Genomic DNA, 17,710 nt, shown 5'->3' with positions numbered 1-17,710 from the left:
TCCAAAAACATGGCCATACGTAGTACCTACTTCCGGCACAGCCTCCCGTATCGGTACACCTGGAGATCACCCCAACAAACTGAATCGCAAATCGACCACGTTTTGATTGATGGAAGACACTTCTCGAACATTATCGACGTCAGAACTTATTGCGGCGCAAACATCGATTCGGACCACTACCTAGTGACGGTTAAAGTGTGCCAACGACTCTCCGTTGTGAACAACATTCGGTACCGACGCCCACCACGGTACAATCTGGAACGACTCAAGCTACCCGAAGTCGCAACTGATTGCACGCAAAGCCTTGAAGCAGCGTTGCCGGAAGAGAGAGAGCTCGATGGGACCCCTCTTGAGGACTGCTGGAGTAGCCTCAAAGCAGCCATAAACAACGCAGCGGAAGGTGCTATTGGGTTCGTGGAAGCAAATCGACGGAGCGGTTGGTTTGACGAGGAGTGTCAGACGGTTTTGGGCGAGGCGATGGTGCTGCAGCAAGGCAACCGTCAAAACGTGGAACGATACAAACAGAAGCGAAGACAGCAAACCCATCTATTCCGGGATAAAAACTGCCGCCTGGAAGAGTTGAAGTGCGAAGAGATGGAGCAGCTGTATCGTTCTTAAGAAACACGCAAGTTCTACAAGAAACTCAATGCATCCCGCAAAGGCTTTGTGCCGCGAGCCGAAATGTGCCGGGATAAGGATGGAGGTACCTTGACGGATGAACGTGAGGTGATTGAAAGTTGGAAGCAGCACTACGATGAACACTTAAACGGCGCAGAGGAGGAAGATCAAGACAGCAGGAGGAATGGCTTCATCAGTACGGTTGATGAGGGAGACGTGCCAACTTCCACAATAGGTGAAGTTAAGGATGCTATCAAACAGCTCAAGAACAACAAAGCAGCTGGAAAAGATGGTATTGGAGCGGAACTTATTAAAATGGGCCCGGACAGGTTGGCTACTTGTCTGCACCGATTGATAGCCAGGATCTGGGATACAGAACAGCTACCGGAGGAGTGGAAGGAGGGAATAATATACCCAATATACAAAAAAAGTGACAAGTTAGAATGTGAGAACTATCGAGCGATCACCATTCTTAATGCAGCCTATAAAGTGCTTTCCCAGATCATCTTCCGCCGTCTATCGCCACTGGCAAGCAGATTTGTGGGAAGTTATCAAGCCGGTTTTGTGGACGGGCGATCGACGACAGACCAAATCTTTATGTTGCGGCAGATCCTTCAAAAGTGTCGCGAATATCAAGTCCCTACGCACCACCTATTCATCGATTTCAAAGCGGCCTATGATACCATCGATTATAGACGAGAATGGTTTTCCCGGGAAACTGGATAGACTGATCAAAGCAACGATGGATAGTGTACAGTGCTGTGTGAAGATATCGGGTGCATTATCGGATCCGTTTGAAACACGCAAAGGACTTCGACAAGGCGATGGTCTTTCCTGCCTCCTGTTCAATATTGCGCTAGAAGGTGATATGAAACGAGCGGGCTTCAACATGCGGGGCACGCTCTTCAATAAATCCCGCCAGTTCATTTGGTTCGCTGACGACGTGGACATTGTCGGAAGAACGTTCCAGGTGGTTGCTGAACTGTATACCATAGAGCTCGCATAGGCAGACGCGTGACGATCGACGGGGATGAGTTCGAGGTGGTGGACGAATTTGTCTACCTCGGATCATTGATAACGTCGGATAACAACTGCAGCAGAGAAATTCGAAGACGTATCATTGCCGGAAGTCGTGCTTACTATGGACTCCACAAGACTTTGCGGTCTGGTAAACTTCACTTCCGTACTAAGTGTACCATGTACACGACGCTAATAAGACCGGTAGTCCTCTACGGGCATGAGACGTGGACAATGCTCGAAGAGGACCTGCAAGCGCTAGGAGTTTTTGAACGACATGTGCTTAGGACGAACTTCGGCGGAGTATGTGAGAACGGCGTATGGAGGAGAAGAATGAACCACGAGCTTGCGCAACTCTACGATGAACCCAGTATCACGAAAGTCGCCAAAACTGGAAGGGTACGATGGGCGCGACATGTTGTGAGAATGCCGGACAACAATCCCGCAAAAATGGTGTTCATCTCAAATCCGGCCGGTACAAGACGAAGGGGAGCGCAACGAGCTAGGTGGTTTGACCAAGTGGAGCAGGATCTTGGAAGAGTGGGGTGATCGAGGAATTGGAGGTTAGCAGCCATGGACCGAGTTAGTTGGCGTAACATTGTGGCGCAGGTCATGTCTTAAAGGACGTAGAGCCAGCAAAAGTAAGTAAGTAAAATCAACAGTGCGCCGATCATGACAGACGGAGTGGACTAACTCACGAGGAGCATACCTACGGAAAGCGTTGATGCTTGGACGGACCTCAAATCAATGAAAGACCAACAATTAATCTCCAGGTTAAGACCTGGTCATACAAGGGTCTCCCACAACCTAGGGTGGACACCTTTCCACCGAGTCTGGAAGGTTTGCAGTACAAACAATACTGTCGAGCTCGTAATTTGCGCATGCCCGCTGTACGAATATTTGAGACAGGTGCACGGAATTCCAAGCAGCATCCGGGATGCCCTTCAAGACGACCTGCCCTCGATAGCATCATTGATATCCTTTGTCAAAGGCGCTGGATTAATTTTAAGACTTAAGGCTTAGGAATCCGAATCAAACACTTTAGTTACCCCACTATATGTTAGTTTGCTATGTTTGAGTTCCTTGGATTCTGTTCGTTTTAAGTTTTAAACCATGTTATTCTCATGTCTTGTCGTGTGATTTTGTTTTTAATCTTTTAAGCCAAAATACTTTGCAGCTGTTTTCCAGACAAATCCATCTGGCTCGTTCTGTTTACCAGACCGGGGATGAACCTGCCTACGGCAGAAAATCCCCGAATAAAAAAAGAAGAAAAAAACAGTTTTTGGCATCCACAGCTACTTTCATGCCTTTTCAATACATAGAACATCAAGTAACAGATGAATTGCATAAATTGACTCCAAATATGTCTAATTTGTTTATCCTTGTTAACTTTAATATCAAGCATCGATCCGTACTATCTGACTTTCCTGAACTACTGCATAGATATCAAAAATCTTTGCTTGTAGATGGCACAGGCCTCTTCGCCAATGGACAAGGCCTGTTTGTACAAGATTGCAAAATGTTAGGATATATTTTCGTCATTCTTGCAAGAATGCATTCAAACATAGAAATACAGTTTTTCAGTCCGGCCATATTGTGTACTATACCAATATAGACTGGCTGTTATGATACAAAGAAGAGAGCTCTACAGAAGATAAAACATGAAATTATGCAGATGATTCTGAAGCTTCCTTCCTGGTATATATCTAAAAGGGTGGATCTAAATATCGCTTCTCTCTACTCGTTCGATTTTAGCTCCAATTATGAGTACCCTCCCAAAATTTGAGCCATGAGCAGATCATTTTTATGTGATTCTGATGCCATTATTAGTTAGTCCTCTTGGATGTCCAGAAAAGGCGTATAAATACTGATCATTTTTATGTAGGGTGACCATCTCCCGAAGACTCAAAATCAAGACATTTTAAAATATTCACAACATAGGGTGCTTTGACATTGGGGTTTTTTCTCGGCCGATTTGTCTCAAACTTTTCAATAAGAAGCATTTTAATACGATGCATAATGTGGCCAAATATGAGGTCAGCAGCTTTCAAAAAAACTCCACTGTCACAGTGAATCAGAAGAGCCAAGTATAGGATCCGGCCCTACCAGTGCAAGTTCTGTTTTTGCTCAAATTCCAAATATGACTCATATTCCGAATAGAATTTTCAAAGCTTTTTTTTCTCAATTTTAATGTAATATCACAAAATACTTCTGATTAACAGGTATGTGTATACGTACAAATTCTTAAATATAACTAGATAGTCTTTTGCTAAGACAATAAGAGTCCTTTAGAAATCTCCCGAGGGTCTCAGGTTATTAATTAAGACATCCCACGAAATCCTGCAGATTATTGCAGCAATTTACAGATGATTTTCAAACAAAAAAATTGCTTAGTAATAACTAAGAATGTCAAAAACAGCCAAAAGAGTCTAATAAAAACTTAAATAAAATCCACCTAGAACCTTTTGGGATATTTATAAGACATAATAATGCCAGGAAATAACAGTAGCATTCCTCGAATCGTGGTTATGTAGAGAGTATTCTAAGAATCTTTTTAAGAATTTTATAAATAAGCTTCCGTCAAGTTTTCATAAAGGTCTCTTGAAAATTCGCTAAGGATCTTGCCAGGAATTCATGAAGAGCCCTACAAAAAGTCAATCAAAGTTTTTGGGACAAATCTATCAAAGATTTTCTTTGGAAACCTACAGATTTTTTTATACGATTCTCTAAAACATTCGTGAAGGATCTCTCCAGAAACTTTGATTAGACAGCACCTTGTGCCAGACGGATTATGCAGCACGAGATGTTAGATGGAGGAAATACCTCTTTGCGATGCAAAATAAGCACGCATCAAAAGAAGCTCAAAATCAGTACATGTCCTGCTAAATCAGGACGGATGGTAACCCTATTTTTATGCAAACTACTTATTCGCACTCGAAAATGGGAATTCGAAAAGCTGATCAGACAAAACTCATAACTTTTATATCAACCACATTGGTTCTGCCTCGCATCCTCAATGGATGTGCTCATTCCTTCAAAGCCCCCGGAGAAGCATACGAGCCATAAATCAACAATTTGGGCATGCAAAAATCCCATTTCCGCGAAGCCATTTCAAGCTTCCTGTCATCATCCATTGTCGGGGCACACACGTACTTCTGGCGGAGAGGTTCAGTACTGTACGAGACGTAGGTGTCGCTACACATTCGTAGGGGAACTGTTCGTTCATTCCATAACACTATAACAGAACAAATGAAAACACAGGATTTATACTACACTTTCTGAACGACATACGGATTGACTATAGGAGCACTTACCCTATATGCATGAACAAACGTCGTCGACCGGGTAACGTTTTATACGCGTAGATTTAAAAACTTTTCTCGCTTCCATTTTATTTCAAGTTTCCACCCCACTTGACACGTGTGCCCCTGAGTGTGTCGTTTTTGTGGTTCCTTTTTTGACCGTTGAGAAGAATGAGCGCAGTGCTCAGTTGTTTTAGATGCAGTGCACACCCGCATAAAGTTTTTTTTATCGTAAATTTGAAATCTGTCGTACGCTTTGGAACCGTACGAAGGCCTACAGTTTCGATTAGAAAGCTGCCATTTTCAAGATATTTCAAATAAATTTGTCACTTAAGAACTGCAGAATTGCTCATAAAACACTAATCTGATAAGCAGGATCTGTCCCAGTTGGGACTTAACTCCAGAAAGAAGAAGAAGATATTTGAAATCGGCACGTACGCTATTAGAGGAAAAGTTAATAATATTTCTCTTCCAGTTCTATTTCCTCTCATCAACCTAAGAAACCTTCGAAGCAGTAGCTTCGAAGTCCTTAATTATTGACCAAACCTACTTCTCATCTCATCCAACGCTAGAAAGAAACAACTTTTCCCATGTTCGTCCTAATTCTGGATTCACACTTCGGGATCGAGTGCTCCAGATACGCTTTCCATCATATTTTTTTAATACATTTCTCAAAAGGATTACCAACTAATCTCCATTTGTGTGTTTCCTTGTTCGCTCGTTTCAGCAGACGCCAGAGGACTGCTCGGCAGGGTCCAGCTGCATCCCGACCACAATCTCCTGGGAGGGCACCGCCGACATCCAGTCCGGGGATGTGTTGATTGTGGAGATTGACGATAAGCACTTAATTCCGTCCAATTATAACAGATCGGGAGAAAGGTAGGTTTGCTGATGGGGGGATGAGGCCACCAAGGGTGGAGACAAAGTTGAGTTAATGTAGATAAGTTTTCGTTTTCGTGTATCGCGTTAGTTGCCGGTCGCATTTTTTTCGTTACTTCATGTAATAAAACCTCAGAAATCATTTTATGGGGCCTTCTTTAGCCTAGTGGTAAAGTTTGCGGCTTCCGAACAAGGCCATACTAAAGGTGTAAGGGTTCGATTACCGGTCTCTGGACCTTCTCGTAAAGGACCAATTTCCATCGTTAGACAATACCAATAAGGGTGATACAAAAGTTTAATTTTAAATATTTGTCTCCCCACCTCCATAATTTTTGGGCCAAATTTGGCAATTGAAGGGGGCAGCCCGAATAGCCGTAGCGGTAAACGCGCAGCTATTCAGCATGACCATGCTGAGGGTCGTGGGTTCGAATCCCACTGGTCGAGGATCTTTTCGTAAAGGAAATTTTCTCGATTCCCAGGGCATAGAAGTATCTTCGTACCTGCCACACGATATACACATGCAAAAATGGTCAATCGGCAAAGAAAGCTCTCAGTTAATAACTGTGAAAGTGCTCATAAGAACACTAATCTGAGAAGCAGGCTTTGTCCCAGTTGGGACGTAACGCCAGAAAGAAGAAGCCCGAAAAATATTTGTCAGAATTTGAAGGTCTCCAGAGAATTTCCTAACAAATCTGATGAGATTTTCCATAAACCACGAGGTCATTTGTTTGGATCCCTCTAATCGCTGAGGTCTTTTGATGATGATGATAATTATTATGATGATGATGATTTAGTACTACCATCTATTGTAGCAAGGCATCTTCCTATAGCACTGGAATAATCTAATGAGTCTAATTGTCCCATAATGAAAAGTAATCGCATATTAGTCCCACTACAGACTTTCGCACCGTGGAACACAGAAATGCAACTTGTTTCGATCATCTTTACAATTTTCTTGGAAAGATATCGTAGTGATAAGCAAGTTGTTAAAGTTTTATTAAGATTGGAACATGTTTCAATCCTCTGGAATTTTTTGAATATTCGTATGGAAAATGAGTTTCAAAACTTCAAAGCCCGTTTTCTCAATGCCTTTTTTTACAGATGGGACTGACTTGCGACTGACGGCAGTTTAGGTCCCATAACAACTATGCAAAATTTCAGCTCGATCGGTGAAACTGTATTTACGCGCTAGCCGTTCAAAGTTTGTATGGGATTTACTATGGGAAAACTTACTTTATGGGCGACCTCTGGCAATTTTTCTTTGCAAAAGTAAGTTTTTCCATAGTAAATCCCATACAAACTTTGAACGGCGCGTAAATATAGTTTCACCGATCGAGCTGACATTTTGCACAATTGTTATGGGACCTAAATGCAATCCAAAAAGTGGACTGAAACGAGAATCTAAATTTTGTCCCACACTAGTGAGCAGTCAGTCACCAGTATGAAGGGCCAAAAATGGATGTGCGGACCCGCAAACAGAAACACTTGCACGAAACCCGCTGCTGGGGAAGAGAATCTCCATCCAGAAGAAATTTTTCACAAACAACTGTAAAATCAAGCCCTCGATTAACAGAATACTCCAAATAGATACTACTCTGGTTTTTGATCAGACTCCCTGTAAATGACCACATGATTTGTAACAAAATACTATGTGGCGGCATCACAAATAATTGAGTTTAAAATTAATATTAGTTTAGGTTATACAGGTTAGTTTCCTTATGTTGATTTAGATTATTGAATTACCTTAAATACTCACTTTGAGTGAAATGATGAATTCGAGTTCATTTGTCCATTTTGTCCACCCCACATATCATTTGCAGAATGAGTTCCCTGTTCGATACTGGCGCCGAGCGTAGATCGCCAGTCAAGCGATCTTTTTGCAGAAGACCGTATTCTAGGCTCGGGCATCGACCTGGGTTCAAGTATCGTTGACCCCTTAAGTCTTTTATAAAATTTCGGGTGGGCAGCGAGTTGGATGATCGTGCCCACTAAGGGAAATTGACTGCTTTCTCCCGACGAGTAGAGAAAGTAGTATGCGTGAAAGCGTTTTTTGACCCAATTTCCGGCGATGAAGATGGCAAATCTCGCGCTTATTCTGAGGATCCTTGAACTTGACTCTTTCACTTCGTTCTGGTCTGCGGAAAACGCGAGAGCGGTCCAAATTTAGTTTAACCGCGCCTTGGTATAATCGTTCAGATGAACGAAAGTAAACGTGAAAAGTCTTTGAATTTTGCTAATTTAGATTTCTTTCTATATCCCCCAAGTAGCTCAGTAAGGCAAAGTCAAGTGCTTTAGTAGTGATTTGTGCGAGTTGGCGGTTTTAGTGCGACTAGTTGATGTGACAGATAATTTTGGTGCTTATTAGTGAGCATATGGTGCATAGGGTGAATTTCACCCCTAGCCAACACGCTAAACTTGCCACGCTCAAAAATGAGTGCCGAGTACACAAAATCAGCCTCTCTTCATGCAGCACAGATTCTGTGCAAAGGGGGCTCTACACAGTTTTGTGCAAACGGTGGTAAACAAACCGAATGAGTGAAATGCGCACTGAGGAGGAACGTTTGGAATGCGGAATACGCTTCCATTTTTGTTTTTGCTTCTGAAAACATTGAAAATACATTCAAATTTTAAAGTTTTCAGAGATTTTTTCATTCGAATAGCCGAAGTGGAAGCAAATGGGGAATAAAATTCCGCATTTGCGACCTCTTCAGCCTTTTCGCTGGAAAAAATCCCAGAAAACTCCCCATCTTACCAACGGCCAACTGTTTGCTGCCGTGCGGGAGATGACTGACAGTTCCATTTCCATCGATCCACGCACAGCCAATGGCCAACACATCGGCTACACACAGCATGAGTGCGACTTACACAGAATTTTCACTCATCCAGAGAGTCCTGCATTGCACAATGGCAGGAAAAAAGTGAAGTTTGGCCAAAACTATTGTTATCGCCTTAATCGATGAAATATATAATCTGAATATATTATTTGGCGTTTTTGTTATTCCAGAAGGGGTTATTCACAAATTACGTAACTTTGACAATAAGATTTTTTTTAAATTTAAATTGTTATCAAACTGGGCTAAAGCACAAAGTTTGTTTATATTTGATCGATTTTGATCAAAATGTGTATGAATAGTGGTTAAATATATTTTAAATAAACTTTGTATGAAAAATATCGTCAAAATATATGTAAAATATTGAATTATTCAAATAGCTCTAACTTGCAAATCAGCAAATTTCTGCAAAAATTTTAAAGGTTTTTTGTAAGATCTAAGGATGCTTTTTGATGTGCAATATTCGAAATGGCGGCGACAAGAGTTGTTTTTCATGTTCAAAATCATCAAAATAACTAAAGTGTAATATTGAATAGTATTAAAACTTAACCCAAATTTTTTTTTCCATCATCATGCTCGATAAAAGTGTTGAACCATAAGCTTTCAGATAGTGGGCAACTTAGGGGAAATATTGCATTCCTAAATTACAAAATTTGTGCTTTATTTTATTCTTACATTTTTAAATTTTTTGACTTCAGCCGGTTTGCCGTCAAAAAAGCCAAATAAATTTAAATTTTAGTTCAATTTCAATAAAGGATCATAATAGTATAACACATGAGGTATATTTTAAAATTAAAGAAATCATGAAAATCTCAAAAAAGTTTTTGGTAGTTTTGGCCGCCCCTTTATATGGAGCCCGACCATTGTGCATTGGTTGCCTCATTCTGTGCAGTTTTAACACGTGCTGCGTTGAGCAGGCTTAGCGTGTAGTCGAGCCGTGTTTTCCAACCAATGAGAATATATACTAAGGTGTGGAAGAAGAAGCAAAGAAAAACGTAAACAAAAATCTAATACGTCACTAATTTACACGGCTTCTTATAGGCCTATTCACATGACGTCTCAAATCAGCTGATCGGGAAGCACTTTGACATTTCTTCTATGAAAATGACAGGCCCGTGTTAGCACCGGTCCTCCACCGATGTAAACAAATGCATAGACGGATCTGTCACATGAAAAGGCCTATGGGAGCTCACTTGCTTGTAGTTGTGATACATTTTGCACCGTATACGGATGTCACTCACACTAAATGTCGTCTTCCTCACTTCGGTATATATTATCATTGTTTTCCAACCCCTAGGGGGCCGTGGCTACCTCTCAGTGAAGCCATTATAACAAATAATGATTATTCTTAATAAAAAATAAATAGAAAAATAATTGTTATTAGTTCATTGATACATACCCGGGTAGAGGAGAATAGCAAAAGAATAACAAAATTTACTATTAAAATAGAATGTTTGAATGGCAAAATTTGTTCTTTGTTTGTTTGAAATAAGAGATAAAATAACAAAAATAATAACTAAGTTTGTATGGCATAAAAACTAAAAAATAACATATTTTGCCATTGTAATAACAAAATAATAGCAAAAATATAGGCAACCGTAAATAACAAAATATGTTATTATTTAGATATTGATAACAAAATAATAACTAAATAAGCTATTCACAAGTAGATCAAAATAATGGTAATTTTAGTTCTTTGACTTTAATATCTTAATTTAGCATGATTGAAAAATGAACTTTTTGCTTTCCTTCTGAAAAACTTTTCTTTTTGAATCTTCAATGAATATCATACGAATAGTAAAATGAGCTATTATGGTAAAATTTGATATTGGTTTGTTCTCATGAATTATTTTAATAAAGTTTTCAAATATCAAAATAATGACATATTTTACTGTGATGGCGATGTTTGTTATTCTTTAGATATTTAATGTTTTTTAGTATTTTTTGCACAAATAACAAATTTTACCATGATAGTATATTTTGTTATTGATTAGCTATTACATGACATTCAAGAATAACATATCAATGATAAATTTTGCTATGATTGTATGTTTTGCTATTGATGAGATATTTAATGTCATACATTAATAACATAATAATGGTTAAAGTAGATATGATTGCATAATTTGTTCTTATTTTACCATTATTTTGTTATTCACCTCTACCCGGGTAGTTTGAAAAAATAATTGTCATAATTTAGCAAATTATTACTCAAATCCGCTGTTCTTATTTTTTTCTCTATGTTTTGTATTTTTCAGACGAATCAATGTGAGATGTAAGATGTCTGCGTCCCGAAATTTTCGTCAGATTTCACACAAACTGTTTATTTTAGGATGTATCTTAAGCAATTTATGTTAGGATTTTTCTTAAAATTGTCAACAGAACTCTTTGCATTTTTTTGTAAATTGCTTAAATATTGATAAATTCATAGTACCATATCTAGCTGATGAATTTTGTGTTCAGTTTTGAAAGATTATGGGAGAACTGCTGATGCTGATTTGAAGATATGGTAGGCTCCTTCTGTTGTTCATTCACAATTATTGGTGAATTTCAGAAGTAACTTGATATATAGCAAAAATTTATTTGTGAGATCATGACGAATTTATCGTAAGATATCTCGATTTTTGTATTGTAGGAAATATTGTTTCTGAGGTGAATGCTTCCAAGATCTTTGACTATTTTCGGAATATTTTATAAAATTTTAAAAATATTTCACTTATCAGATTTTTTTTCTGAACCACAAAACTTCATATTCAACATTGGTCAATGTTAAATTATATTTGAATATATTGTTACAGTCCAAGTGTTTTGAACAGCTTTTGCTTTGGAGAAATCCAGAGGGGTTTTCAGGTCTCGGGAAGTTTTATGGTCTTTTTTTATATTTACTGGAGATGTTGACGCCGAATTTAACAAACGGACAGCTTTTTAATTGAACAAATATTCGAGGTGTTTGAGTCTTGTTTTCCCGTGATGATAACCATCGCGAGCACTACTTTGTCGTCGCCGGAAATCCTCTTTACGCACTCTAATTTTTCTATTTGCACGACTTTGGGCAAGTGCGTGAGGCATTGCGTTTCCCTGATCAGCCAGCTTGTTTCCCGCCCATTTATTTGAAAAAAAAAAAATAGAACTCTTCTCTGAAGGGTCTCAATTAGGTCAGGCAACCTTTCAATCTCGGTAAGTGGTCTCCCTCGGGAGTGGCGCATAAGCCATTTTTTACTTGTTCCCGGTAAACTCGCATGGCTGTCGGATTACAACTATTTGTTTCTGGAACTTGAATTCATATTTTAAAAAGGCAGGTGTAGTAACAAAGTTTCATCTTTTGACTTTAGGAGAGCAATGTTTTATGTATCTTCAAATAATCCTCTCAGGATTCTCATCAGAATCTGTTTTGAATTCTCATCAGAATCCTTGCAGAATTGTTTTCAGACATCTCGAGAGACTTTCATCAAAGTTATCAAAGGACTTTCATCAGAATTATTTCAGATTTATCAATTTAACCGTCGGGAAACGCCAAAATCCCTTGAGGACTCTCATCAGAATACTCTCAGGGTCCTCAAAGCACTCGCAAGATTCTCATCAGATTCTTTTAAAAATCCTCTTCAGATTCTCATTATAATCATTCTAGAAGTCTAATTAGAATCCCCTAAACATTCTCATTGGAATAATTCTTCATCAGAATGCTCTCAAGATTTTCATCAAAGTCATTTTAGGGTTCCTGTCCGAATCCTCTCAAAATTCACACCAGAATCATCTCCGATTTTTCATCAGATTCCTCTCAAAATTCTCATCATATTGTAAGCAAGATTCTCTTAAAATTCTTTTCAGAATCCTTTCGAATTTTTTTTTTCTATATCCTCTCAGGATTCTTTTCTGAATCCTCTCAAGATACTTATCAAAGTCCTCGCAGGGTTCTTAGCATATTTTCAACAGGATTCTTATCAGAATCCTCTTAATGTTCTCATCACAATCCTCTCCAGATTCCCAGTATAATCACATTAGGTGTCTAATTCGAATCCCGTTAAGATTTCAAATGAAACCATTCTTCATCAAAATGCTCTCAAGATTATCATCACAGGATTCTTACCAGAATGCTTTTAGGATTCCTGTAAGAATGCTCTCAGAATTATAAGAATTATTAGAATCCACTGAAGGTTCGTATCAGAATATTATTAGTATTCATATCAGAATCGTCTCAGATTTTTTATCAGAATCCTTTCAGAACTCTCATCAAATTGTTCGCAGAATTCTCATAAAAATAATCGCAGGATTCTCATCAGAATCCTCTTTACTTCCTCTCAGGATTCTCAATAGAATATCCCCTAGATTTTCATGAGGGTTTCAAAATTCCTGTCAGCATTTTACATTCCTGAATCTGATTTCTCATTATAATCATTTTAGTAGTCATCATCATCCCCTTAAAATTTTAATTGAAATAATTCTTTATCAGAATACTTTTACGATTCTCATCAAAATCATCACAGGATTCTCATCAGAATCCTTCCAGGATTCATGTCAGAATTCTCTCTGGATTCCTGATAGGATCTTCTCAAGAGTCATGCCAAAATCATCTCAGGATTCTTATCAGAATCCTCTCAGAGTTCACATCAGGATCGATCAGATCAGATCTCAGATTTTCCATCATAATCCTCTCAGAATTCACAAGAATTCACAAGATTCTCATAAAATAATCCCAGGATTCAAAATCCTATCAGGATTCTTGTTAGAATCCACTCAGAATCATCTGAGAATTCCATCATATTGTACGCAAAATTCTCGTAAAAACCATCGGACGATTCTCATCAGAATCCTCTTTCCTTCCTCTTAGGATTTTCATGGAAATACTTTCAAAATTCTTATAAGCATTCTCTCAGAATTCACTTTGGAATTCTCTCATGATTCTCATCAGAACTCTTTTAGGATTAACACCGCCAACTCACACAAATCACTACTAAAGGATTCCTGTCAAAATCTTCTCAGCATTCCTGTTAGAATCCTCTTAGTGTTCATGTCAGAATCCTCTCAGGATTCATATGATACTCCGCTAAGGATTCTTTTTAGAATCCACTAAGGATTCTTTTTAGAATCATTTCGGAATTCACATCCGAATCGTCTCAGATTTTTCATCAAAATTATGTCAGATTTTTTAGCAAAATCCTCTCAAAATTCTCCTCAAATTGTTCGCAAGATTCTTATGAAATCATTGCAGGGTTCTCATCAGAATCTTCTTTACATCCTCTCAGGATTCTCAAAAGAATGTCCTCAAGAGTTTCATGGAAATCCTCTCAAAAATCTTGACAGCATTTTCTCAGGATTCCCTTTAGAATCATTTCAAAAGTTTCTTCAATATTCTATTAGGATAAGCATTAGAACCACAGGAATCTCATCAGAATACTCGCATGATTCTAGTCAGAACCCTCTCATAAGAATTATCTCAATATTTTCAACACAATCCTTCTTTTCAGAGTCCTCTCAGGATTTTTTTCAGAATCCTCTCGAGATTCTTATCAGAATCCTCTTACGATTCTCATCACAATCCTTTCCAGGCTCTCATTTTAATCATTTCAGGAGTCTCATTAGAATTCCCTAAACATTTTAATTCAAATCATTCTTCTTCAGAATCCTCTCTGGATTCCTATGAGAATCCTCTAAGGATTCCTGTCAGAATTCTTTTAAGATTCCAATCCTCTCAGGATTGTTATTAGAATCCACGTAGGATTCTTGTAACAATCCACTCAAGATTTTTATCAGAATCTTGTCTGAAATCACATCAGAATCGTTTCAGATTTTTTATCAGAATCCTCCTCAAATTATCATCAGATTGTACGCAAGATTTACATAAAAATCATCGTAGAATGCTCTCAGGATATTTTTCAGAGTCCTCTCAGGATTCTTATCAGAGTTCTCGCAATTTTTATCAGAATCCTCTTAAGATTCTCATCATAATTATTTCCAGGTACTCATTAAAATCATTTCAATTTAATTTTCAATTCAATTTTCGTTTTAATTCAAATCATTCTTTACTGAATCCTCTCAAGATTTCTGTCATAGTCCTCTAAGGATTCACATCAGAATCCTCTGAGGTTTCCTATCAGAATCCTTTTAAGATTCCTGTCAGAATCCCTTCAAGATTTCTGTCATAATACTCTCAGAATTCTCATGAGATTGTACGCAAGATTCGCACAAAACCATCGCAGGATTCTCATCAAATTCATGTTTCCATTCTCCCAGGATTCTCTTAGGATTAACCTTAGACTCCTCACAGGAGCCTCATCAGAGTCCTCGCATGATTCTTGTCAGAACCTTCTCATAGCTCTCATAAGAATTCTCTCAGTATTTTCAAGACAATCCTACAAGGGTTCTCGTCAGAATCTTCACAGGACTCTTATCAAACTCTTCTCAAGATTTTCAAAAGGATATTTCGCAATTCCTCTTCAGAATACTTCCCGGACTTTCATCAGAATTCTTTCAAAGTTCTCATCAGGATCCTCATTGGGTTATTATTAGAATCCTTCCATGATTCTTTTCAGCATTGTTCCAGTATTCTTATTAGAATCGATCCAAAATTTTTGCAGGAGTCTTAACAAGATTCACAGGATTCTCAGGATTTTCATTAATCTCTACAGTACTGAGTGCCGATATTGAAGCTTCATTCTGTAATTTTGCCATCGTTCGATCCTGCCTAACCTTTTTGACTAATTGTTGACATAAATGGTTAGTGCGTTCGCAGTAATAGTCCAATATGAGAATTTCTTACCTCCAATGTAAGCTCAGTTGTATATCTATCAAATCTATGAATTTAAGTTAACCTTGATCTTATATTTTAGGCTACCGATGAAATTTGGTCGAACAAATCGTGCGGGCCGGATTGATTTTTGCCTCTATTTGCCTCGCTAGTAGAATATTTGATACAAATTCAAATTATTCTACCCGGATTAGTTAAATATAATATTAAGCTTTCGTTTGAGGAACCATCAATTTATGTCAAAAACGAGCCAAAATGGTTGCGCATGCCTGGTTTAGATGAAATTTCAACGAAAGGTCAAGAATGAATTATATATTTTGTATTGAAACAATGTTGGCTAAAAAGTCTTTAGGGAATCGAAAACGCTAGTTTTTTTTTTAAAATTTTCCCCGACGTTTCGGTCCGTTTGAGACTTTTTTCAAGGGTTCAATCACCTCGGTTTTCTAGTCAAGATGGCTTTACTAGACTTAAAATATCATGCGGAATTCTCGTTATCGATTGAATCTGACCGGTTTTAAACCGTCATGATACGGACAATCTCCTAGCGAGCGGTCTGGAATTCGGTTTCCTATTTTTATATCTTCCGCCATTACTAGATCTACATATAAGACATTGAATTCCAGACCGCTCACTAGGTAGGAAATTATCCGCATCACAACGGTTTATATCTGGTTGAACAGAGGAAGGATATGAGATTATTAATTTCGGGTAAAAATCATAAATTTTGAGCAGTTGGAAGGTATTACTGTTTGATATTCTGAAAGTGTCCCTTCTAGAGTCTTAACCGGAGCCAATACCCGATGACGATGTTTTAGAAATGAACACAATAGTTTCCTAACGGAAACAGGTGATTCATGCTATCAAATAGATCAAAGTTTCATCGATTTTTTTAATGTTTTTTTTATGAAGTTTCTTGAATTTTCCCAACAATGTCCATTTTGAAGATACTTCAATAACTTAGGTACCCCAAGTAATTCGGACCTGAATCCGGAATCATCACCGAATTTATTTTTTAATTCCTGAATTCGAAATATAACACATTTGTGATTTTTCCTGACTATCTTATCAAAATCGTTCGAACGATGGCAAAACTATGGGATTATGAAACTTCGATGTTGGCACCAAGTACTGCAATGGTTAAAATTTTCTTATAAAAAACCTACCAACAAAGACACAATAAAAACCATGTTTCTGGCAGTTGCCCAAAATTTTATTGCACAAAACGTAAAAGAGCAAAATCTTGAATGCCGTATAAAGTACACTGCGATCTGTCAAACTTGTGTAGCGAAAAACGGGGTAACTTTGATATTATTTATAAGCGTTGCAAAAATGCTAAAATCTTTAGTTTTTAATATTTGCATATACATTTTTATATGCACATGATTCCAACGAAAATTACTTTGACATGAAGTGTCTTACTAATACTCTTTACTTTTGCATTCGTTTTGCTTAACTAATTAACAGAAACTTCGTTGTTTCGTTTAATATGATGTGGGTCTCGCACTATCAAAGTTACCTGCATTATCAAAGTTACCCCGTTTTACGGTACCCATTGCAGTACCAAGGGACCAAATGCAGTACTAGAAGTGGTACCCATTTTGAACCCGACTACTATGTCTCTATTTGTCTCTGCCTTCCGATTGAATGTTCCATAAACATTCAATAAAGTATGCGTTATTCTCTCTTAATATTATTTTCAGTAGACAATCTAGTGATGACAAACAACATTGATCATTTCAAAAGTTTCTATCACCCACAACGCTTCTGGAACATCTTAATTTGCTCTGTTATATCTCTTCCTGACGCCCCTTTGAACGATGTATCATTAATCTTTCTCCTTCTTTTTTTTACACGCCTGCAATTTTCCAATTAAAATCAGTGCCCATCATACAACAACGGCAGTCTACCAGGTGACGCGTCTCGGGCACGAAAATTGCGACATCACCGAGGGCGTCCTGCTCGACATCACTCCGCTGGTCGTGGACGGCAAGAAGCTGGTCACCCTGTACGACAAGGACCTGACGGAGGGAATTAATCTGCTAATTGGTAAGTTCAATTTGACTGACTTTTCACTCACTTCCACCTTTCACTATGGCTATACATCAAACTCACTACGGCTAGTTCTCTTCGTCGCAAATCCTGAATCCTGACTGATCCCTACTGAATGGGACGTCGATGTATCTGTAATAATAAATACCACTTGGCGCTGGCTGTCTTGCTGTCGTTGTGCCTCGTTTCCGACGCCATCTCACCTTCGGATGTCTGCCCTCGTCATTAGCCTTGCCCTTTAATCCGGAACGCTGGTACATTAATTATTG

At 38.3% G+C, this 17,710-nt stretch overlaps 1 protein-coding gene across 2 annotated transcripts in view; it reads left to right on the top strand.

Moving 5' to 3' along the window:
• Window positions 1-17,710, top strand: part of LOC5564174 — a 550,217-nt gene that overhangs the window by 321,742 nt on the left and 210,765 nt on the right. The window contains exons 3-4 of one of the 2 annotated variants that reach the window (XM_021844877.1): window positions 5,668-5,816; window positions 17,272-17,438. In XM_021844877.1, the coding sequence (XP_021700569.1) occupies window positions 5,668-5,816; window positions 17,272-17,438 (316 nt within the window). Of the gene's footprint in view, window positions 1-5,664; window positions 5,817-17,271; window positions 17,439-17,710 lie in introns of both variants that reach the window. The other variant, XM_021844876.1, reaches the window with a different exon arrangement.

This window comes from Aedes aegypti, chromosome 2, assembly GCF_002204515.2.
Source record: "Aedes aegypti strain LVP_AGWG chromosome 2, AaegL5.0 Primary Assembly, whole genome shotgun sequence".
NCBI classification, from domain to species: Eukaryota; Metazoa; Arthropoda; class Insecta; order Diptera; family Culicidae; genus Aedes; species Aedes aegypti.
This window is presented reverse-complemented; position numbering and strand designations above follow the sequence as displayed.